An 18,525-nucleotide genomic window follows, 5' to 3' on the forward strand; every position below is an offset into this window, starting at 1 on the left:
TCACCATGTTTAAATCATCCTGCTTCGTGTGTCACAGTTTTGGCTAGATTTCTTTACATTAAAAAGAAATCTGGTTTCTACCTTCAGTGTAGAGAAAATAGCATAGGAGATAACTGAAGGGGATGGGGAAATGACTCTAGATTAGTAACTTCCCTGTCCTCACACCCCCCCCCCCCATTGTTGGTTTCCTGTTGTAGCTGAGGAATGACACTTTTTATCTTTTTGGACTGCTTTTCTTTATTGTGATATATCAATATTTATTCAAAAAGCATCAGTATACATAAAGAACTGTAACTGGGTTAGGATTATGTTTAGTTTAAGATGTCAGCATTAATGTGAAATACACTGTTAGTTTTCCTTCAGGAATCTAATATGTGGGGCAAAGTCTCCCCACTGAAACACACTTGTTCTTTCTTCCTAGTGGGGTTACTGGAAAGTAGTATTGAGGCCCATATTCATAAAAGGTCAGTAATCTAATTCTTTATCAAACTTTAGACATCCAGATACTATGCTAAAAAGCTTCTCACTATGTTGCAAATGTGTTTAAATTATATCTTTATGAGGAATGGGCTGGTTAATTGAATACCGGTCACTTTTATTTTGGCACATCAGCTCCAAAGGCACATTTTATTTTGCCTTTGTGGATCTCATGGGAGGCTTTGATCTTATAAGCTGGGAAAGGACAAAGGTTCAAGCTTCATCAGACATACTAACACTGATGGCAGATTGCTATTTATGGTGCAAGCTCCTTACAGCTAATGTTCTTAAGGTCAGAGCAGGGTTAAATGGACAGCCAGAAGAAGTCTATATATGGACTCATTTCTGTTCTAAGGTCAGGGTACTGTAACCTGAATTGTGGCATGAAAAACAGTTCCTTAAAAACAGGTCTCATTGTCCTGATATGCTGAAGATATGACATTAAAATCACACCCAAGTAGAGACAGGTGATCCACTTTCAGCTTGTCCTGAACATTAATTGGGCTTTTGAGTATTCAAGTCAAAGCCAAAAGCAACCTATGAAGAGAAGAGTGAGCAATCTGTGACTTGCATGAACTTGGCTCAGAAATAAGCAGCAGCATTTCTTCAAAAAAATCTGGCTGTACATGGCCAGGAGTGATCTTTGGCCACCTGGGACTGGAGACATTTTCAAACTTCCTGGTTTCCAAAGGCTAGCTTCCTGCACCCAGGAGAGATCTGTTTTGACACCATCTGAAACCTCTGAAAAGCGGGGGCCTGAATTCTTGAAAATTCCTGGAGGTGGTTGGAACTAAAGGTCTATAGGGCAAATGGATTATAGCAGGGATTTTGTTTTCACTCCATTAGGGGTTGAGGTGGCAACCAGGGCTGGCTTTAAGAGAGAGCTGGCTGGGTTGATACTCCAGACTCCATGCTTAAGGGGGTCCTGTGCTACATGCCTGACAGTGCCACAGCAGGCAGTGTGGACCCCGACCTTACTATTCCAGCTACCGAGAAGGCTATTCCAGAACAGTGTGAAGTAAGGAAGAACAATGCCAGCTCTGTCTCCATGATGCCTGGGATGACTGATAGAAGGCAGTTGGACTGAGTAAAGACAGTCCTGAATGCAGCTTCTTTCCTGTCCTGGCAACTGCTTGCCATCACCAGACATAAGCGGAGTGCGAGGCACATAAGCAGAGTGCTAGGCAGGTAGCCCAGTGGGGTTGCCCTTTTTTCTGTGGGTCTTCTTTCCTTCCTGCCTTGCTTAATTCTCTTCTAGTAGACTCCTCAAAAAGCCTTGCCAGTAGGCATCAGAGTCACCACGGGGAGGGGGATATCATGACCCTAGTCATGGCAGCATAAAAGGGGGGAGCTTCACAGAAGACACGCCTCCCCTCTTGAGGAGTTCCTTGAAAGCCTACAAGATTCCTCAGCAGTCTGTTCTCTTTCCAAGATGGAAGTCTGCCTACCATTCATCGCAGGCCTCATTTTATTTCTAGCTTGGGTATCATCAGGCTCCAGAAGCTGCCCCATCTTCCTCCTGACCTGCCAATTCCACCCCTGTGGGGCTGACCTGTGACTGCCTGCTAGTGTTCACCACTCTCTACCTTCCCAAGGCCCCATGTGGTCTCCATGGGGCCTGCTTCTGCTGATTCTGGGCTGGGAGATGCTGGTGTAGTCATCATTGGCCTGCTTCCAGGGGCACTGTGGTTCCTGGCATAGTTGCATCCCCGTACATCTGTGGCCCCTCCCCCAGGCCCCCACCTGCACATCTGCCTAAACTCTGACTTGACTTGGTTCACGAGATGAACCAGTGCCCAGAAGTGCAAGGAGCAGTAAATTCCATGCTAAGAACAATTAGGAAAGTAGTTGACAATAAGACTGGCAATATTGCAATACAACCACACCTGGAATTTTCTATACATTTCTAGTAACCTCATGTCAAAAACAGATATTCTGCAATAGGAAAAAATGCAGAAAAGGACTAAGAAAGTGATTAGGGGTCCTGAGGCCTTTCTGATGAGGATTTAGGGGCTTGGTTTAAAATATATAACTCACAGCCCAATCCTGAGGTGCCCAGTGTGAGGGGCTGCCACTTTGTCAAAACAGCTACCGCGGCATCCAATGGGCAACCAGGCAGCTTGCGGTGGCTCCTCAAGAGAAGGGGACTTTTGTCCCCTTCCCCCAAGTAAGGGAAATAGCTCTGCAATGGGGCTACTCAATTCAGCTGTGGCTCTTGAGCCAGCACAGAATCAATGACTCCAATGTTGGGCTGCACAGCCTGACATGGTGCTCAGGATCTGGTGCAGCTAAGCTACATCAGTCCCGCCGTCCTCCTCCCCACTCCCTCCCTCCACCACACCTCCTCCCCGCGCTCCCCCCACCTCCCCCACTCTGGAACGCCTCCTCCCCGCCCCCACACCCTCACTCACCTCTCCACTGCCTGGCGGTTTGTGCAGCCACTGGTCTACGGAACACAGGCCCGGCATTGGAGCTGACCCAGTTCGGGCTCACGCTGGGCTAGCTCTGGCACTGGGCCTGCGGTAAGGGCTTGCAAATGTGCCTTACAGCCCGTTTGCGACAATGCGTGCCGGCAGTGAGCTGGCACACACTGTCCAGGATTGGGTCCTAAGGGGGGATGTGAGGGAAATTTTATAACATTATATATGGCGTGGAGTAAGTGGACCGAGACATATTTTTCTCCTTCTCCCTAACATTAGAACAGGGGTCCACAAACTTTCAGCTGCCCGGCCCACACCATTCAGTCTTGTTATTATGGTGGCCTGGAGAGAGTCAATGATATAAAGTACTATACACCTTTTGTACAGAATTTTAAGAATGTTCATGATAAGAGAAAAATATTTGCAGTGTTTGCAACTGCAGAGAAAGAAGGTGCGTTATGGAGGGTAGGGGTGGCAGGAGTGAAGAGGAAGGAGTGAAGGGATCAAATGTCTATAATGCCACAAGCTCAGAGGGTCATTTAAAATATGTTGGTGGTCTGGATGTGACTTACAGTAGTTTGAAACATAATGTTAACAATGTAGAGGGTGGGCTGTGGTTTGAGGATCCCTGTAGTAGAACCTGGGGTTATCCAATGAAACTGACTGGCAGGACAGCAAAAGGAAGTACCTCTTCACACAGCATATGATTTACCTGTGGAATGTACTACCATGAGATGTCGAGATCGCCATGAGTTTAAATGGCCTTAAATAGGGATTAGACAAATTCATGGAGAGCACACTTATCAGCGGCTACTCGTCATGATGTCTAAAAGTTGCCTCCAGGTTCAAAGGCACTGACACGTGCGTGTGCATAGTATCTCTTGATATAATTTGGAATTAGACTGTTCCAGGGCCTCTGAGATGAATTTTATCAGGAGGTGCAAAGTTTCTTTTGGGCCCTTTCACAAATGGGGAGGGGAGGGGATGAAAAAGAGGAGGGGAGGGTGGTGACAAAGGTGCGCAGAACAGGGATGGGAAAACAGGGCAGGGGAGGGTGGCAATGGACAGAAAACTCCTTGGAGCCAGGTCTACTGGGCTTCTCAATGCAGAGCCCAGGTCTACCTTCCTGTGCAGTGTCAGCAGCGAGATACAGTAATACGGAAAACCAAACACATTCCTAAGTCTCTCTAAAATCTTTTAAATATAGAAAATCATTGGAGAAAATTAGCATCATTTTATTTAGGCTCATATTAGAATGAAAAGTGTCCTGTGTGCACCAAAACATATTTATTCAGCAGCTGTAGCCCCATAGCTGTGTTCCTGAGCTCCTATACACTCCTTCATAGCAAGCAGATCTACACACCAAAGAGCTACTGCAGCAGGTCAGTTTCCTCCCATATTTGACACTGTGTTAAGGAGGTCATGTATGCATTCTTAGGCCCAGCACATATGGCTTTTGGTAGCAGCAATAGCAGCGGTGCCCCCAGCATCCCACGGGGCAGCAAGTCCAGGTGACATAGGAAAATATAAGACCCCAGGAAATTTCTGGGCCCCCTTCTTTGGCTCCTGGGTCCTCTTTTTAACCCTGGGCCCGAGTACAAATTATCCTCTTTAATAGGTCCTGTACTGCTCAACTATAAATTCATGAATGGAAATGCTCAGAATGGACAGAAGGTCAAAGCTTTGTCTGAGCGTAGTGTAGCAAAGGATGCTGTTTCTTGGAGAAAGTCAAGTCTTAGATGCAGCGGGCTCTGCTTCTTATCATTTAAGTATGTGCCATAAAGGGGTAAAAATAGACACAGAAAGGATAAGAACAGAAGATGAGGCACCAGCTGCCATGAGTAGGAAACAACTGAGGTTTGATAATTCGGGGAGCATTTTAAATTCTGAGAGCATTTTAGCCCTAAATGAGCCTAGCGTACAATATTTGCAAACTCTCTCTCACTCTCTCTCTCTGAATACATATATTCCCTTACCCATAGGAAGCCTCTGGGACTGCCCCCCCATAGGACTCAGCGCAAGCCATTTTTGCGCAGCTGCACAGCAGGGGGAAAGCATAAGATTGAGCTGTAAAAAATTTTGAAATTTGGAGGTCATGGACGAAGCAGCTTTTTTCCTCCAATTTTGGCAGTTTTGAAAATGCTGGGGAAAGCTGAAAGAGACGTAATTTCCCGCTGACTCGTAAAACCTAAATTTTAAATAAATTTTATTTATCACTTTACAAGCATGCAGTACATTTTGTATAACTCGTTAGTACATAAAATAGTACTGTTGGATACTGTTGGAAGAGCATCATCCATCCTGTCCAAGCATAGAAGAATGGCATCCTTGAATACGCTGCAGAAAAGCAGGATATACATTCATAAATCATCTTCACTGCCATACAGTTCAGCATAACCCTTGAATGTGCACAACAGCACTCTGGGAGTTAAATGGGAATGGGAGGCCCATGTGCCTTCCCCATTTTCCCAATCCAGCCCTCCCTCTCACCTGACTCAACCAGGTGGGGTAAGCTAGGAGGCCAAGTTCTGTTGAGCCCCACATCAGCTCTTCTGCACATGGGCACATTTGCAGGTGCACTGGGCTCTAAAGAAATTCACATAGCGGAGTGAATTGAGTGTACAACTAGGTGCTATTAATACAGTGCCGCTGATCATTAAGAAAGGGAAAATATTCGTTAAGTTTCCTCCCCCAAATCCAATTTTTCCATGTTGGACCCCAGAAAAAAAATGAAGAAACTATACTTTTTTCAGAATTGACATCTCTGTGAACATATCATTTGGCCACAATTAAAAGACCGCCAACCCCTGTGGAATTCATGTCTTGACCATAGGTCATGATCATCTTTAAGAAACAGAGAGAGAGCCACAAAGGGAAGGGAACTGAATTCCTCGTTCAAGGAAATCTACCCAAGAGAAGCTTCAGCACCTTTGTCTTTGGAACGGTCAGCAATTTCTCAGTTTTGGAATGAATTGATTGAGCTTGGAATCCTGCAGTACTCATACTGGGCCACTTATTTACAAACAAGAGCCATTCCATGAAATGTCCACAGAGAAAAGTCAGTATACAAGACTTCACATTTATATTATGAATGTACAGATTTACAGCAAAGCTGAAAGACCCTTCTCCTCCCTTCTCAGAGAGGTCCTCCTGGTACTACCTGCAGCCACATTCTGCTACTTGCATGCCCTCATATTGGTATTTCAGAGTGGGCGTCCCGGCATCATCTTTATAAAGTATGGAAATTGCATTCAGTTTAGTGGGAACGCAACAGGCTTTGGCAGCTTTCTTGGGGTTCTTATAGTGCACCAAGGTCTGGACAATAGCATGTTTTGTTGGGGTGACATTGTCAGTCAAAGGGAAGAAGCAGCCCCCTTTACACTCAAATGCCTCATAATCTTCGGGTGCAATGATCCATTTCCAGCCAATTTCTTTAAAGTGCACACGGAGTGAGGTTCTCCTACAGTAGTGCAATTCAGCGCTTCGCTTGCGTCTGGATAAAGGGTGATGGATTTCACTGACGGGCAAAAGATTCTGTTTGCGAGCAGTATTGTTCTTTACTGCATTCTTAAGCATACTCTCTTGTTCATGCATCATCATTTCCTGCAGTTCCATTTGATTCTCCTTGATTCTGTTACTGTGATCATTAGAAAACACTACCAACAAGGGCAAACGGCTGGAGTCAGGCAATACACCGATGTGCAACATCCCACAAGTGAGATCATCTTGAACATGATTCTCCACAACAATCTCCAGCTGACCAGTGGTCTTTGTTTTTTCCACCTTAACCCATCTTTTCACAGTGTTGGACACATCAAACATCACCCAACCACATTCCTGGATCTCTTTGGAGACTAGGAAGGATTTCACATGTTTTGGCTTCTCCCAGAGATCTTCTTCAAGGACATCATAAATTGCCATGTTTCCCTGAAGGTGAGAGGAACATCCTGTCTCCTTCTGACAGGCAATGTGGACTCTTAGCTCAGCTCTGGAGACGTCTTCATGCCACGGGATGGAGATATTGAAGAGCAAAATATGTTTCTGAGAAGGACCCATTTCTAGTGAGGTGAGAGAAGCAACATCTGTGGGAGAAAATGTATAACTACTATTACCGTGAGTATTTATGGCAAAGAAAGGAACATACATTGAAGTATCATCCTGATATCAGGATGTAATCCACAACTCCAGTAGTTGCAGGGAGTGGCAAGACAGTGGGTGTTTTCCAGCCCGTTGCCCTCCCACCTGCCTACAGGCCTGCTCTCTCTAAGAGACTGGGAAGCAGGTCAGAAGGTGACAACCTTCTTCCCTACTCCCTTACCTCGATCTTTCCTTGCACAGACCCTTTATCAAATCAGGAAGTGCATTTATGTGAAGGGACTTCACAAGGAAGGAATGAGGTAAGGGATAGGGAAGCTGATCTCCACTCCTACCTACGCATTTCCCTATCCACTCACCTCACTCTGTCTTTTTCAGCAGTCTCATTCAGAAAAACAGGAAGTGCAGAACACTCTGGGAACTCCAAGCGTGTCCCACACTTCCTATTTTGTTGAAAGGGAACATATGGGAGGTAGGGGGCTAGAGTGCCATCTTCTGCACAGTTTTTTTGGGGTGTGTGCATCAGTGGCAGGTCACCTTGGGCCATCCTTGTCTGCCTGGATAGACAATTATGGGTAGAGGTGGGTTTTTTTTTGGTGATAATGAAATTCAGGGCACAATTCTGACTCGCCGTTGGGCCTGCACAAGTCCCTTGCATTGTCCCAGGAGGGTTGCATACATGCTATAAAGCACGTTTGTGCCTCCTTGAGAGTTGGCTGGGCCAGTGCATGGAGCCACGCCAGACCGCAGAGGCTGAATGCAGCTTCTGCGCCGATGGAGGGAGTGAGCCTTGTGTCGGCTGACCTCAGCAGATGCAAGGCTCTGTGGAGGGTGGGGAGGAGATGAGAGGGAGGCGTTCTGGGGCAGGGGGAGGGTGGGCGAAGGGCGACCCCGGGGGTGGGCAGAGAGTTGGAGGTGGGGCTGGGATCCGGCTGTTATACTGGATCCTAACCCCCATACCTGGGCTTCAAGCTGCTCTGCTCTCCTCGGACCTGCACCACCTCAGGAGCCCCCTACCTCCCATATGTTCCCTTTCAACAAAATAGCCCCAGAGGGGCTGCAGTGGCTTACCTGGGGGTTAGGGGAGGAGTTTCCCCTTACCTTCAGCAGAGCCACTTTGTAGCCCTGTCTTGCACTGGATGCAGCACAAGCCTCCAAGCTTGACTGTTCCAGCACAAGATAGGATTGCGCTGAAAAAGACATAACATCACTTTCATCACTTCTCATTTTTGTAAAAAAAACAAAAACAAAGCAAATCAAACAAATGAACAAAAAAAATCCAGTCTGCAAAACCATTTTCCAACACCTCTGCATATTCAATAACACCTTAGATGCATGTGGCTGTGTCTGCTGACAATATGCCACCTATATCACTTACCTAGTGCACTTTAAAAGTGATTATAATTTTAATGTATAAAAATGTGCCCTTGGAATAAAAACATACAATACCTTTTTTTCCCCCACTTCTCATTTTTGTCAGAAAACAAAATATGTGAAAAAAAATTAAACAGAAAAAGCACACCTCTAATTACGGGGATCCTGGCATTCTATGCCCATGTACGTGTCCATACATGCACATGTACTGAACTCAAGATGCATCTGCTCTCTTCTCAAATATTTCACTTCTAGAAACCCTGAGGGAGGAGCACTGGGCGTTAAAATTCTAAAAAGGCATCTCCAGTGGCGTAGCAAATGATCATGTAGACTGGTACCAAGCTCAAAATGTTGCCCCGGAAGTGATGTCACAACCGGAAGTGACATCACACCCAAGCTTTTAAAAAGTGAAAATTGGGAGGAACCCACCTCCTCTCCCCAGCAGCTCACCACCCACTTGCTCTGCTGCCTCCCCCCAGTCAGTGGCACAGCTAAGGCATCTATCTGCTACCTGGGGTCAAATAATATTTTGTAGACCCCCCGTGTGATAAAATCAAATTTATTTAAGTAAATAAATAAAAATTTATTGGTTCCATGCTGTATCATAACAACATCTCTTTAGTGCTCAGAACAATCAGTCTCATAGGTCAGTTTGGAGTTAAGCAAATCCACAAGAATTTTGTTCCACAAGACAGTTGTGCTTTCATTTTTTGGTCAATTGGCCATAACTTTTGATAGAATATAGATATTCCACTGCAGTTTGTTTCATTGCACTCTGCATTAAATTACCTTTCAAATGATATATAACATGATGGTATTATTCATACATACCAAGATTTTCACAATTTTGGTCACTATTGTCAAGCTCAGCTTGTTGCGCCCCTAAAGCTTGATGCCCGGTGCAACTGCTACCCCCTGCACCCCCTTAGCTATGCCACTGGCATCTCCAACATCTCCCTAAAAGGGAAAACGGGGACAGTAATTTAGCAAGGGCAAGTGTCAGAAGACAGGGGTTGTCCCTAAGACATAGAGACAATTTGAGCACATGTGTAAGATCAAGATGAAGATGAAATGAAGAGGTAAGGGTTTCGTTTTTCTTTTTTTAAATAGGCACTGTGTGCCAAAATACATATTATGTGAAATATGTAACGTCATATTGGGTTTTATTTTTAAGAAATAGTGACTAGGATCCATAAAAATGAACCGAACTTTGGCAAGGAAACTTGAGAGGCTTTGAAACTTTGCTCATGCTGTGGCCCCACTCTGAATTGTACCTCCTGCCATGTGCTATTTTAAATAGGGAAACACATCCTTTGAAAGTACATGGTGGCACAACTGAGAATGAAACTGCTGTGGAGGCAAAGTCCTAAAGCCCCCACCCATGCTGTGGTGATAAATTTCATGGTCACCAAAACAAACCCACACATAATTCCCTCATTCTCATCCAGTCATGTTATGAACTTGACCTTCTGAAATACCAGGGGAATTTCAGCATGCTGCCACCAGACTGGTATTTTTCAATGGTAATAACAGAGCTGAAGAGATGCCCCAGGAGTGTGTGCAATTCCACTCCTCAGCTCAATGTCTCTATTAAAACATTGGCCTAGCATTCCTTCTCAGTGCTACTAAGGCTTGGCCCTGGTTTCAAGCAGTCAGACAGATGAGCAATAATATATAAAAAATTAAATTTCCAGTGAATGAATGGTTGGATGGATTAATTAAATAATTTAAACGTTAAATTAAATTGATCCACTTTCTGCTTGTGACACACTGTTGTTGGCAACCTTCAGTCTCGAAAGACTATGGTATTGCGCTCTGAATGGTGGTTCTGGAACAGCGTCTAGTGTGACTGAAAAGGCCGATTCGGGAGTGACAATCCCTTCCACAGTGGGAGCAAGTGCAGTCTGTCCCTGGTCTGTCTCCCTGGCTATGGGCCTTCCTTCTTTGCCTCTTTGCCTCAGTCTGTTGGCCAAGTGTCTTTTCAAACTGGGAAAAGCCATGCTGCACAACCTGCCTCCAAGCAGAACACCCAGAGGCCAAGGTTTCCCATCTGTTGAGGTTCATTCCTAAGGCTTTCAGATCCCTCTTGCAGATATCCTTGTAGCACAGCTGTGGTCTATCTGTAGGACGCTTTCCCTGCACAAGTTCTCCACAGAGGAGATCCTTTGGGATCCGACCATCATCCATTCTCACGACATAATGAAGCCAATGCAGGCGTCTCTGTTTAAGCAGTGTATACACACTGGGGATTCCAGCTTGTTCCAGGACTGTGTTGTTTGGAACTTTGTCCTGCCAGGTGATACCGAGGATGTGTCGGAGGCAGCGCATGTGGCAAGCATTCAGTTTCTTCTCCTGTTGTGTGCGAAGAGTCCATGACTCGCTGCAGTACAGAAGTGTACTCAAGACGCAAGCTCTGGATCTTGGTATGTTCCGTCAGCTTCTTGTTGGAGCAGACTCTCTTTGTGAGTCTGGAAAACATGGTAGCTGCTTTGCCGATGCGTCTGTTTAGCTCGGTATCGAGAGAAAGAGTGTCGGAGATCGTTGAGCCAAGGTACACAAAGTCATGGACAACCTCCAGTTCATGCGCAGAGATTGTAATGCAGGGACCTGTGTTTTCTTCAGGCTGATTGTCAGTCCAAAGTCTTGGCAGGCCTTGCTAAAACAGTTCATGAGCTGCTGGAGATCTTTGGCAGAGTGGGCGGTGACTGCTGCATCGTTGGCAAAGAGGAAGTCATGCAGACATTTCAGCTGGACTTTGGACTTTGCTCTCAGTCTGGCGAGGTTGAAGAGCTTTCCGTCTGATCTGGTCTGGAGATAGATGCCTTCTGTTGCAGTTCCAAAGGCCTGCTTCAGCGAAGCAGGATAGCAGGATAGCGAAGAAAATCCGAAACAAGGTCTATGCGAGAACACAGCCCTACTTCACTTCTCTTCGGATGTCAAAGGGGTCTGATGTTGAGCCATCAAAGACTACAGTGCCCTTCATGTCCTTGTGGAAAGACCTGATGATGCTGAGGAGCCTGGGTGGACATCTGATCTTGGGGAGAATCTTGAAGAGGCTGTCCCTGCTGACCAGGTCGAAAGCCTTCCTGAGATCTATGAAGGCTATAAAGAGTGGCTGTCGTTGTTCCCTGCATTTCTCCTGCAGTTGTCTAAGGGAGAATACCATATCAGTGGTAGACCTGTTGGCTCAGAATCCGCAGTGCGATTCTGGATAGACACTCTCTGCAAGTACCTGGAGCCTCTTCAGTGCAACTTGGGCAAACAGTTTTCCTACAACACTAAGGAGAGAGATGCCGTGGTAGTTATTGCAGTCATCCCTGTCGCCTTTGTTCTTGTACAGCGTGACGGTTTGCATCCCTCATGTCCTGTGGTACTCCACCTTCTCTCCAGCAGAGGCAGAGAATTTCATGCAGCTCAGTGGCGATGATCTCTTTGCAGCACTTTAGGACTTCAGCAGGGATGCTGTCTTTCCCAGGTGTCTTGCCAGAGGCGAGGGAGTCCAGGGCCACGTGAAGTTCTGCTAGGGTTGGTTCACTGTCAAGCTCCTCCAACACAGGCAGGCACTCAATGTTGTTCAGTGCTTCCTCGGTTACTGCATTTTCTCAGGAATACAGCTCAGAGTAGTGCTGCACCCAGCGTTCCATCTGCTGTACCTGGTCCTGGATGACCTGTGGCAGACTTCAGAGGGGCAGTTTTCTTCTGTGTTGGACCTAGGGCCAGCTTGATACCATCATACATCCCCTTGATGTTGCCCGTGTCAGCTGCTATCTGTATCTGGGAACAGAGTTGGAGCCAATAGCCGTTAGCACGTCTGCTGGACTTTGCTGCGAGCAGCTTGGAGAACCTGCAGGTTGCGCTCACTGGGACAGGCCTTGTATGCTGCTAGAGCTCTCCTCTTTTCCTCAATGACTGGTGTCAACTCCTCAGAGTGGGCTTCAAACCAGTCTGCCGTCTTGTTGGTCTTCTTGCCGAATATGGACAAGGCGGTGTTGTAAATGGCATTCTTGAAATGTTCCCATCTTTTGGATGCATCTGCATCCGGGCCTGGAAGAGATTTCTCAAGTGGTTGTGCAAATTTCTCCACTTTTCCCTGATCCTGGGTCTTGCTGGTGTGAATGTGAGGTTTTCTTTCCTTTTTCGTGTGATACAGTCGCTTAAGTTGCAGTTTCACTCTGCTGCACACCAGGGAGTGGTCTGTGTTGCAGGCAGCACCCTGATAACTGCGTGTGATCTTGATGCTGGGAAGGCTGGATCGTCTGGTGAGAATCAGGTTGAGCTGGGTGCCAGTGCTTTGATCTTGGGTGTCTCCAAGAGACTCTATGTTGGGGCTTCGTGTTGAAGAATGTGTTGCTGATGCAGAGAGCATGATGACAGCAAAGCTCTAGCATGCGTTGGCCATTTTCATTCATCCTCCCAGTGCCGAACTGGCCTAAGCAAGTGGGCCATGAACTGTGATCAGCACCAACTCTAGCATTGAAATAGCAGAGGATGAACAATGGCTCTTTTTCAGGGATTTTCTTGATGGTGGTGGCCAGGTCATCATAGAATTTGTCTTTAGTTTCTGCTGAAGATGACAGAGTTGGTGCATATGCACTGATGAGTCCTGCTGATGAGTGGAGCTGTAGGGACAAAATTCTTTCACTTCCTGCAGAAGGTAGGATGATGGATTTCAGCAGGGTATTTCTGACCGCAAAGCCAATGCCATGTTCCCTGGTCTCGTTTGGTGGTTTTCCCTGCCAGAAAAATGAGAAATTTCTCTCCTTGACAGATCCTGAATCTGGCAGCCTCGTCTCTTGACACACTGTAGTGTTCTGAATTACATAGCTTGAATTGGGAGGGAAGTCTGGTTGATGAATGGATGGTTCTGCTTTTGTGCCAGTGGATGGTTCCAACTCTCTGTTATCTCAGTCAATTTATAAACTGCCAGAAATCTAAAAGGGTGTACAAAATGCCCTACCCTTGAATGAATTCTAACCACACACAAAGCAATTCAGTAAAATCATTCAGCTCAAAGGTGGACACCAATTGTATGTCAGAGGGGTCCATTCCAACAACAAAAACAACAAATCTTCCTCACAAAGACAGCTTCCCTAGTATCAGCCTGGACAAGGAATTCCTTCCAGACTCCAGGGATTCCTGTTCCCTGAACAGGAAACAGAAGCAATTTATTGAGCATCTCTAATTTTTAAAAAAGTTCTTGGTCATCTGGTATAAACCCATCATATTCCTCATTTCAATTTCTAATGACCCAGTGGGCCCTCCAAGGAGAACATCCACTCGGGAACTGGAGCGTCAAGGCAGCCACACCAGTAGTTTCCAGCTGGCTGGCCTGTCAGACTCCCTGCACTTGAATGAAAGCTTTCTAATTGACAAAAAGACATTCTCCAGTGTGCACACTCCTAGTTCATACTTACCTCCTTGTTCAGGTATCCTACCAAGCTGAAAGCTGAGAAATTTGAGGATCTTGAGAAGCGGTGCTTACTTAGGGCACAATCCTAACCCCTTATGCCAGTGCTTTCCAGCACTGGCATAGCAGTGCCAATGGGACATGTGCTGCATCCTGCAGTTGGGTGTCACTCATGGAGGCCTCCTCAAAGTCAGGGAATGTTTGTTCCCTTGCCTCAGAGCTGCATTGCCCTTATGTCAGTGTTGGAAAGCACTGACATAAGGAGTTAGGACTGCGCCCTCAGTAATATAGTGTTTAGTTGCAGAATATGCTTGCCCATAAGAAAGGTTCCCTCTTTGCCTCATATCTTGGGATTCCTGTTTTGCTGCATTTGGAATGCATTGCCTTTACCTTAGTGGGCCTTAGTGGGCTTGCCTTAATCAGCTGTTTGCCTTAATGCTCCAAATATCCATGTTATACAGTCCAAACCCTTAATCCCAGTTGTTAGTGTATAGTAGGTAATGGGACAGATCTTACCCACAGAGGTGTACTTTCTATGTGACTAAATAGTCACATAGGAGTTTCAGGTGGCTGATCCATTTGCACATCTTCCTCTGCCTCTAGATCAGTGGTTCTCACACATTTAAAACCAGGACCCACTTTTTAGAATGAGAATCTGTCAGAACCCAGTGGAAGTGATGTCATGACTGGAAGTGACATCAGTGGCGTTGCTAGGGGTGTGTGGGTGGTGCGGGCTGCACTGTGTGACACGCACGGGGGGGTGACGTGCACTGGGGAGGTGACATGCTAAAATCGTGGTAATTAGGAGTAATGCCATGATGTTATATACCGTTGGATGGAGAATGTCCAGCAGAATGCAATGCAAAAAACCAGAGTGAAATATCTCCTTTCTATCAAAAGTTATGGCCAAAAACCTGGAGAACAAAAATGCATGGAGCCCTATGGAAAGTGAAATTGAGCTGTATCGTGCGTTTACTCACAGGTAGGTGAACTTGCCTTAGTCTGCCAGAAAGGGCAGGCTGAGAGGAATCCAACAACACTAGAATGGTCCTGATCCAATGAATGCAGCCCCCCAAAACACCTGAGGAGTAAGTCTCTCCCTCCAAGCAGACTGTATTCAGCCCTATGGAAAGCGAACTAAGGGCGCAATCCTAACCCCTTATGTCGGTGCTTTCCAGCACCGACATAAGCGCAATGCAGCTCTGAAGTAAGGGAACAAACATTCCCTTACTTTGAGGGGCCTCCATGAGTGACACCCAACTGCAGGATGCAGCACACGTCCCATTGGCACTGCTATGTCAGTGCTGGAAAGTACTGACATAAGGGGTTAGGATTGTGCCCTAAGCCTCATGGTCACGTTTACTCGCGAGTAAGCAAACGTGCCTTGGCTGGTGGTCAGGCCAGGCGAAGGGGAATGTGAAGCCATCAGAATGGTCCTGATCTGATAGAACTGGAGTTCAACAAATGCTTCAGAAGGCAGCCCCCCCCCCCACCCCGACTAAAAAGGATCAAAATGAGGCTTCAGCTGATAAGGTGAACTTTTTTGAGACTTGCAAAGCCAGGTGGATCCTGACAGTGATGTGGTTTAAACAGAAGTTCTTAAATTGAACTGGGCACTGGCTAGGGCTGAAAACCTTACTGATTTTGGAGGAGGGGGTTGTTATTGCAGGCAGGCTTCAGAGGAAATTCACTTGGTGAACCAGGGCTGGCTTCTGCTTATTTAATTATTTGTTTTACTTTAATTATTTACTTATTTATTTTAATTAGCCTGATGATGTCACTTCCACCATGACATCACTTCTGGTGGGTCTTGGACAGATTGTCATTCTAAAAAGTGGGTTCCAGTGCTAAACGTTTGAGAACTGCTGCAATAAGGTGTTACTAAGTTGACAACCCGGGGTGTGTGTGTGTGTGTGTGTGTGTGACCACTAGCGACCAAAATTACTAAAATCACAGTTTGGAGGAATAATACCATCATGTTATATATCAATCAATATGTAATTTCATACAGAATGTGTTCTATCCCTCTTCTATCAAAAAGCACAGCCAAAAAAACAGTGGGGGTGGAGTGATAGTACATCACCACACCCACCACCTGGGGTCTTGCCCCGCCCACTGCATGGGGGATGATGCTCTGGCACCCCGCATCAGGTGACACGAACCTTAGTGACACTACTGAGTGACATCCTCAAGCAGGAAAATTTTTAAGAATCCTAGGTTGCAATCCTACCCACACTTACCCAGGAGTAAGTTCTATTTACTATCATTGTTAAAAGAATATACATAGTAGCTTGTTAAAAGTACAGGTCTGGAACCTTTCCCCAAATGCAGACACATACCATGGTAGCATCAAGTCTAATATGTTAAAAATAAAATATTGAAATGAATGGGGATCCACCTGAAATTGACTCACGACTCACCTAGTGGGTCCCAACACACAGTTTGAGAAACATAGCTCTAGATAACGCCAGTTTCTCCAGGCCCTCCTCCCAGTTATCCACTACAGGTTGCACATCAGGAAGGAGGCACATAAATATATTTGGCTGTGATATCTCAGGGAGTGATGGCAGTAATCCAGTGAAGATGGATGCACTTGTATGTACTTGTGGGAGTGGGATTTGACTCCACTCTCTCTCTCTCACACACACACAGGAGCTGCACTCTTGTATATATCTTATCAGTAAATAGAACTGCTGAACAATTGCATTATCTTCATTTGTCTTCTGAATTCTATTCCATTCGATTGTATTCTTCCTCAAATGCAGTCACACAATTTTATCAATAGTTTAGTTTTGAAAAAGAACATACTAAGCTTCAAAGATCTCTGAACATAAGTGCAACAATTAAAACATCTCTAGTTCACACCTGCAGCACAGAAAGGAGAACGGCTAAAAGCCAGGAGCACTTCCTTGATAACTAGTGCTAATTCTAAACTTCTTCAAGTATCCAGATTTGGTCATTGTCAAAAAGAGGGTTCTTGGCTGCGCAGACCGTAGATAAGTGGAATGGATGCAGAAGAGCTGGCTTTTCTATTCATTTTGGTGGCTACTAAGGCTCAGCTCTCCCACACATTGTCCACTGAACATTAAGTGTACCTTATGGTGCTCACATTCATGCTGCTGAAACCATATTCTTGAGGCATAATTAGCCCTGAACAGACATTTCATAAATATGTAGAGACTATTCATATCTCAGAAACCTGAGGATTTTTAACAGCACTCTAGTCTCCACCAAAATTTGCTGCTTATAAAAGGCAGGGAGAAGTATCAAAAATGTTTTGGTGGCAAATCCAAGATTACCCTGAAAATAATTTTTTTTAAGTAATCACATTTTTTTTTTACAGCATATAAGAAAATAGGCAGATGGAGAAAAGCTGGCTAATAGAACATACAAAACATGAATTAGGACTTTCTGAGGAGCCCAAGAAACTGCAATGTCCACTTCCTTAGTCTACATCAGCTATTTTCAATCTTTTTCATCTCATGGAACACTGACAAGGCACTAAAATTGTCACGGAACACCATGAGTTTTTTTTACAATTGATGAGTCACACAATGCAGCTGGTGGGAGGCTCACACCCCCCCCCCCCCAAATTCCCAAGGCACACCTGTGGACCATTTGCTGCACACCAATGTACCATGGCACACTGGTTGAAAATAGCTAGTCTACATATTTAAAATAACTCATACCTTCAGGACTGAAGCTACGCACAATGTTGGATATGGGGCTGGAGGACTTGTCCTTCGTGTATCTGTTATACAAATCAATCATGAACTGGGGTGGCTCCTCTTTCATCTTCTCTTGTGAAGGTATCTCTGTCAAATTCAAGCTCCTCAGGAAATTAGCTTTCAGGTTCTCCAGGAAAGCCTTAAGGTTGGAATGAGCTTCTGTTTCCACATTTCTAAGGTCATCATGGTTTTTGTGAGAGTTTTCCATCACTAGTAACCTGCCCTGATTTTCTAAGGGCTTTCCACTTGCCAAATGAATGATGACAACATTCAGAAGAACCAAAGCACTAAAATAGTACATTTTACATGTGTTCCGTTTTCCACAGGAGAAAAAGCCAACCTTGATCCAGGAGACTAGACGTCTTGTCTGATTACAAACTGAACAAGCAAGGAATACTAAAGGCCAGCTACTTTCTGGGACTGTGTTGCCGGTTTTTTCCCCCCCAGCCCCAGACCCTTGTGAATCGTCAAGCAGATTGGTTGTACACTTGGTCTTATCTCAGCCATTGATGCTACATTTGAGTCGCTTATCTATTAAAGCTCTCCACTAATGAAGATTCTATAAACACCAGACAAACACACATGGCTGGTGGAAGTACATGGCATCCAGGAAAGAATCTATGTTTCTCTTTGAGGGGTCATCATTGCTTAATTATGTAGCTTTATCATTTCCTTGCCAGCAACAATTTGTATTTCAGAAATGCAATGGAAGGGGGTATGGGGTAAAGATCAATGTTGCCTGAGTTCCCACAGTAAACAAAGCCAAGATGAAAAATGAAAAACAAAATGTAATTTTGGTAAGCATAACACCCCCATATCGGTTTTAAGTGTCATTAAATTATCATAAAAAATACACCCATCCACGAGACTTCTGACCTGTTGCAAGATAAAATTCTTTAAATAACATTAACATTTTCTTATTTTTCAGCCAAGCATGCTTGTTTGTACATAGAGGAAAGTCTGCTTTCTGTTCACTTATTTCTAGGATTGTTGATTTCACTTTTGAATGATATGGTAGCATTTT

General features: G+C 45.2%; 1 protein-coding gene across 1 annotated transcript; it reads right to left on the reverse strand.

Annotated features, from left to right (window-relative positions):
* Positions 1–6,053: 6,053 nt before the first annotated feature.
* On the reverse strand, positions 6,054–17,802 carry GDF2 (growth differentiation factor 2). The gene is made up of 2 exons (XM_066622263.1): positions 17,463–17,802; positions 6,054–6,979 (listed from the first exon to the last, which is right to left on the reverse strand). Exons 1-2 carry the CDS (start codon positions 17,800–17,802, stop codon positions 6,054–6,056), a joined length of 1,266 nt encoding a protein of 421 aa, XP_066478360.1.
* Positions 17,803–18,525: the final 723 nt, after the last annotated feature.

The sequence above is a fragment of the Tiliqua scincoides genome, chromosome 3 (genome assembly GCF_035046505.1).
Source record: "Tiliqua scincoides isolate rTilSci1 chromosome 3, rTilSci1.hap2, whole genome shotgun sequence".
In the NCBI taxonomy this organism is placed as follows: domain Eukaryota; kingdom Metazoa; phylum Chordata; class Lepidosauria; order Squamata; family Scincidae; genus Tiliqua; species Tiliqua scincoides.

What these genes read in the sequence shown, in the direction of transcription:
- GDF2 (XM_066622263.1), bottom strand. Translation starts at nt 17,802, where the DNA reads ATGTACTATTTTAGTGCTTTGGTTCTTCTGAATGTTGTCATCATTCAT. An exon ending in GCGTAGCTTCAGTCCTGAAG is followed by an intron (nt 6,980 to 17,462) that starts GTATGAGTTATT and finishes TTTCTCCCACAG; the next exon opens with ATGTTGCTTCTCTCACCTCA.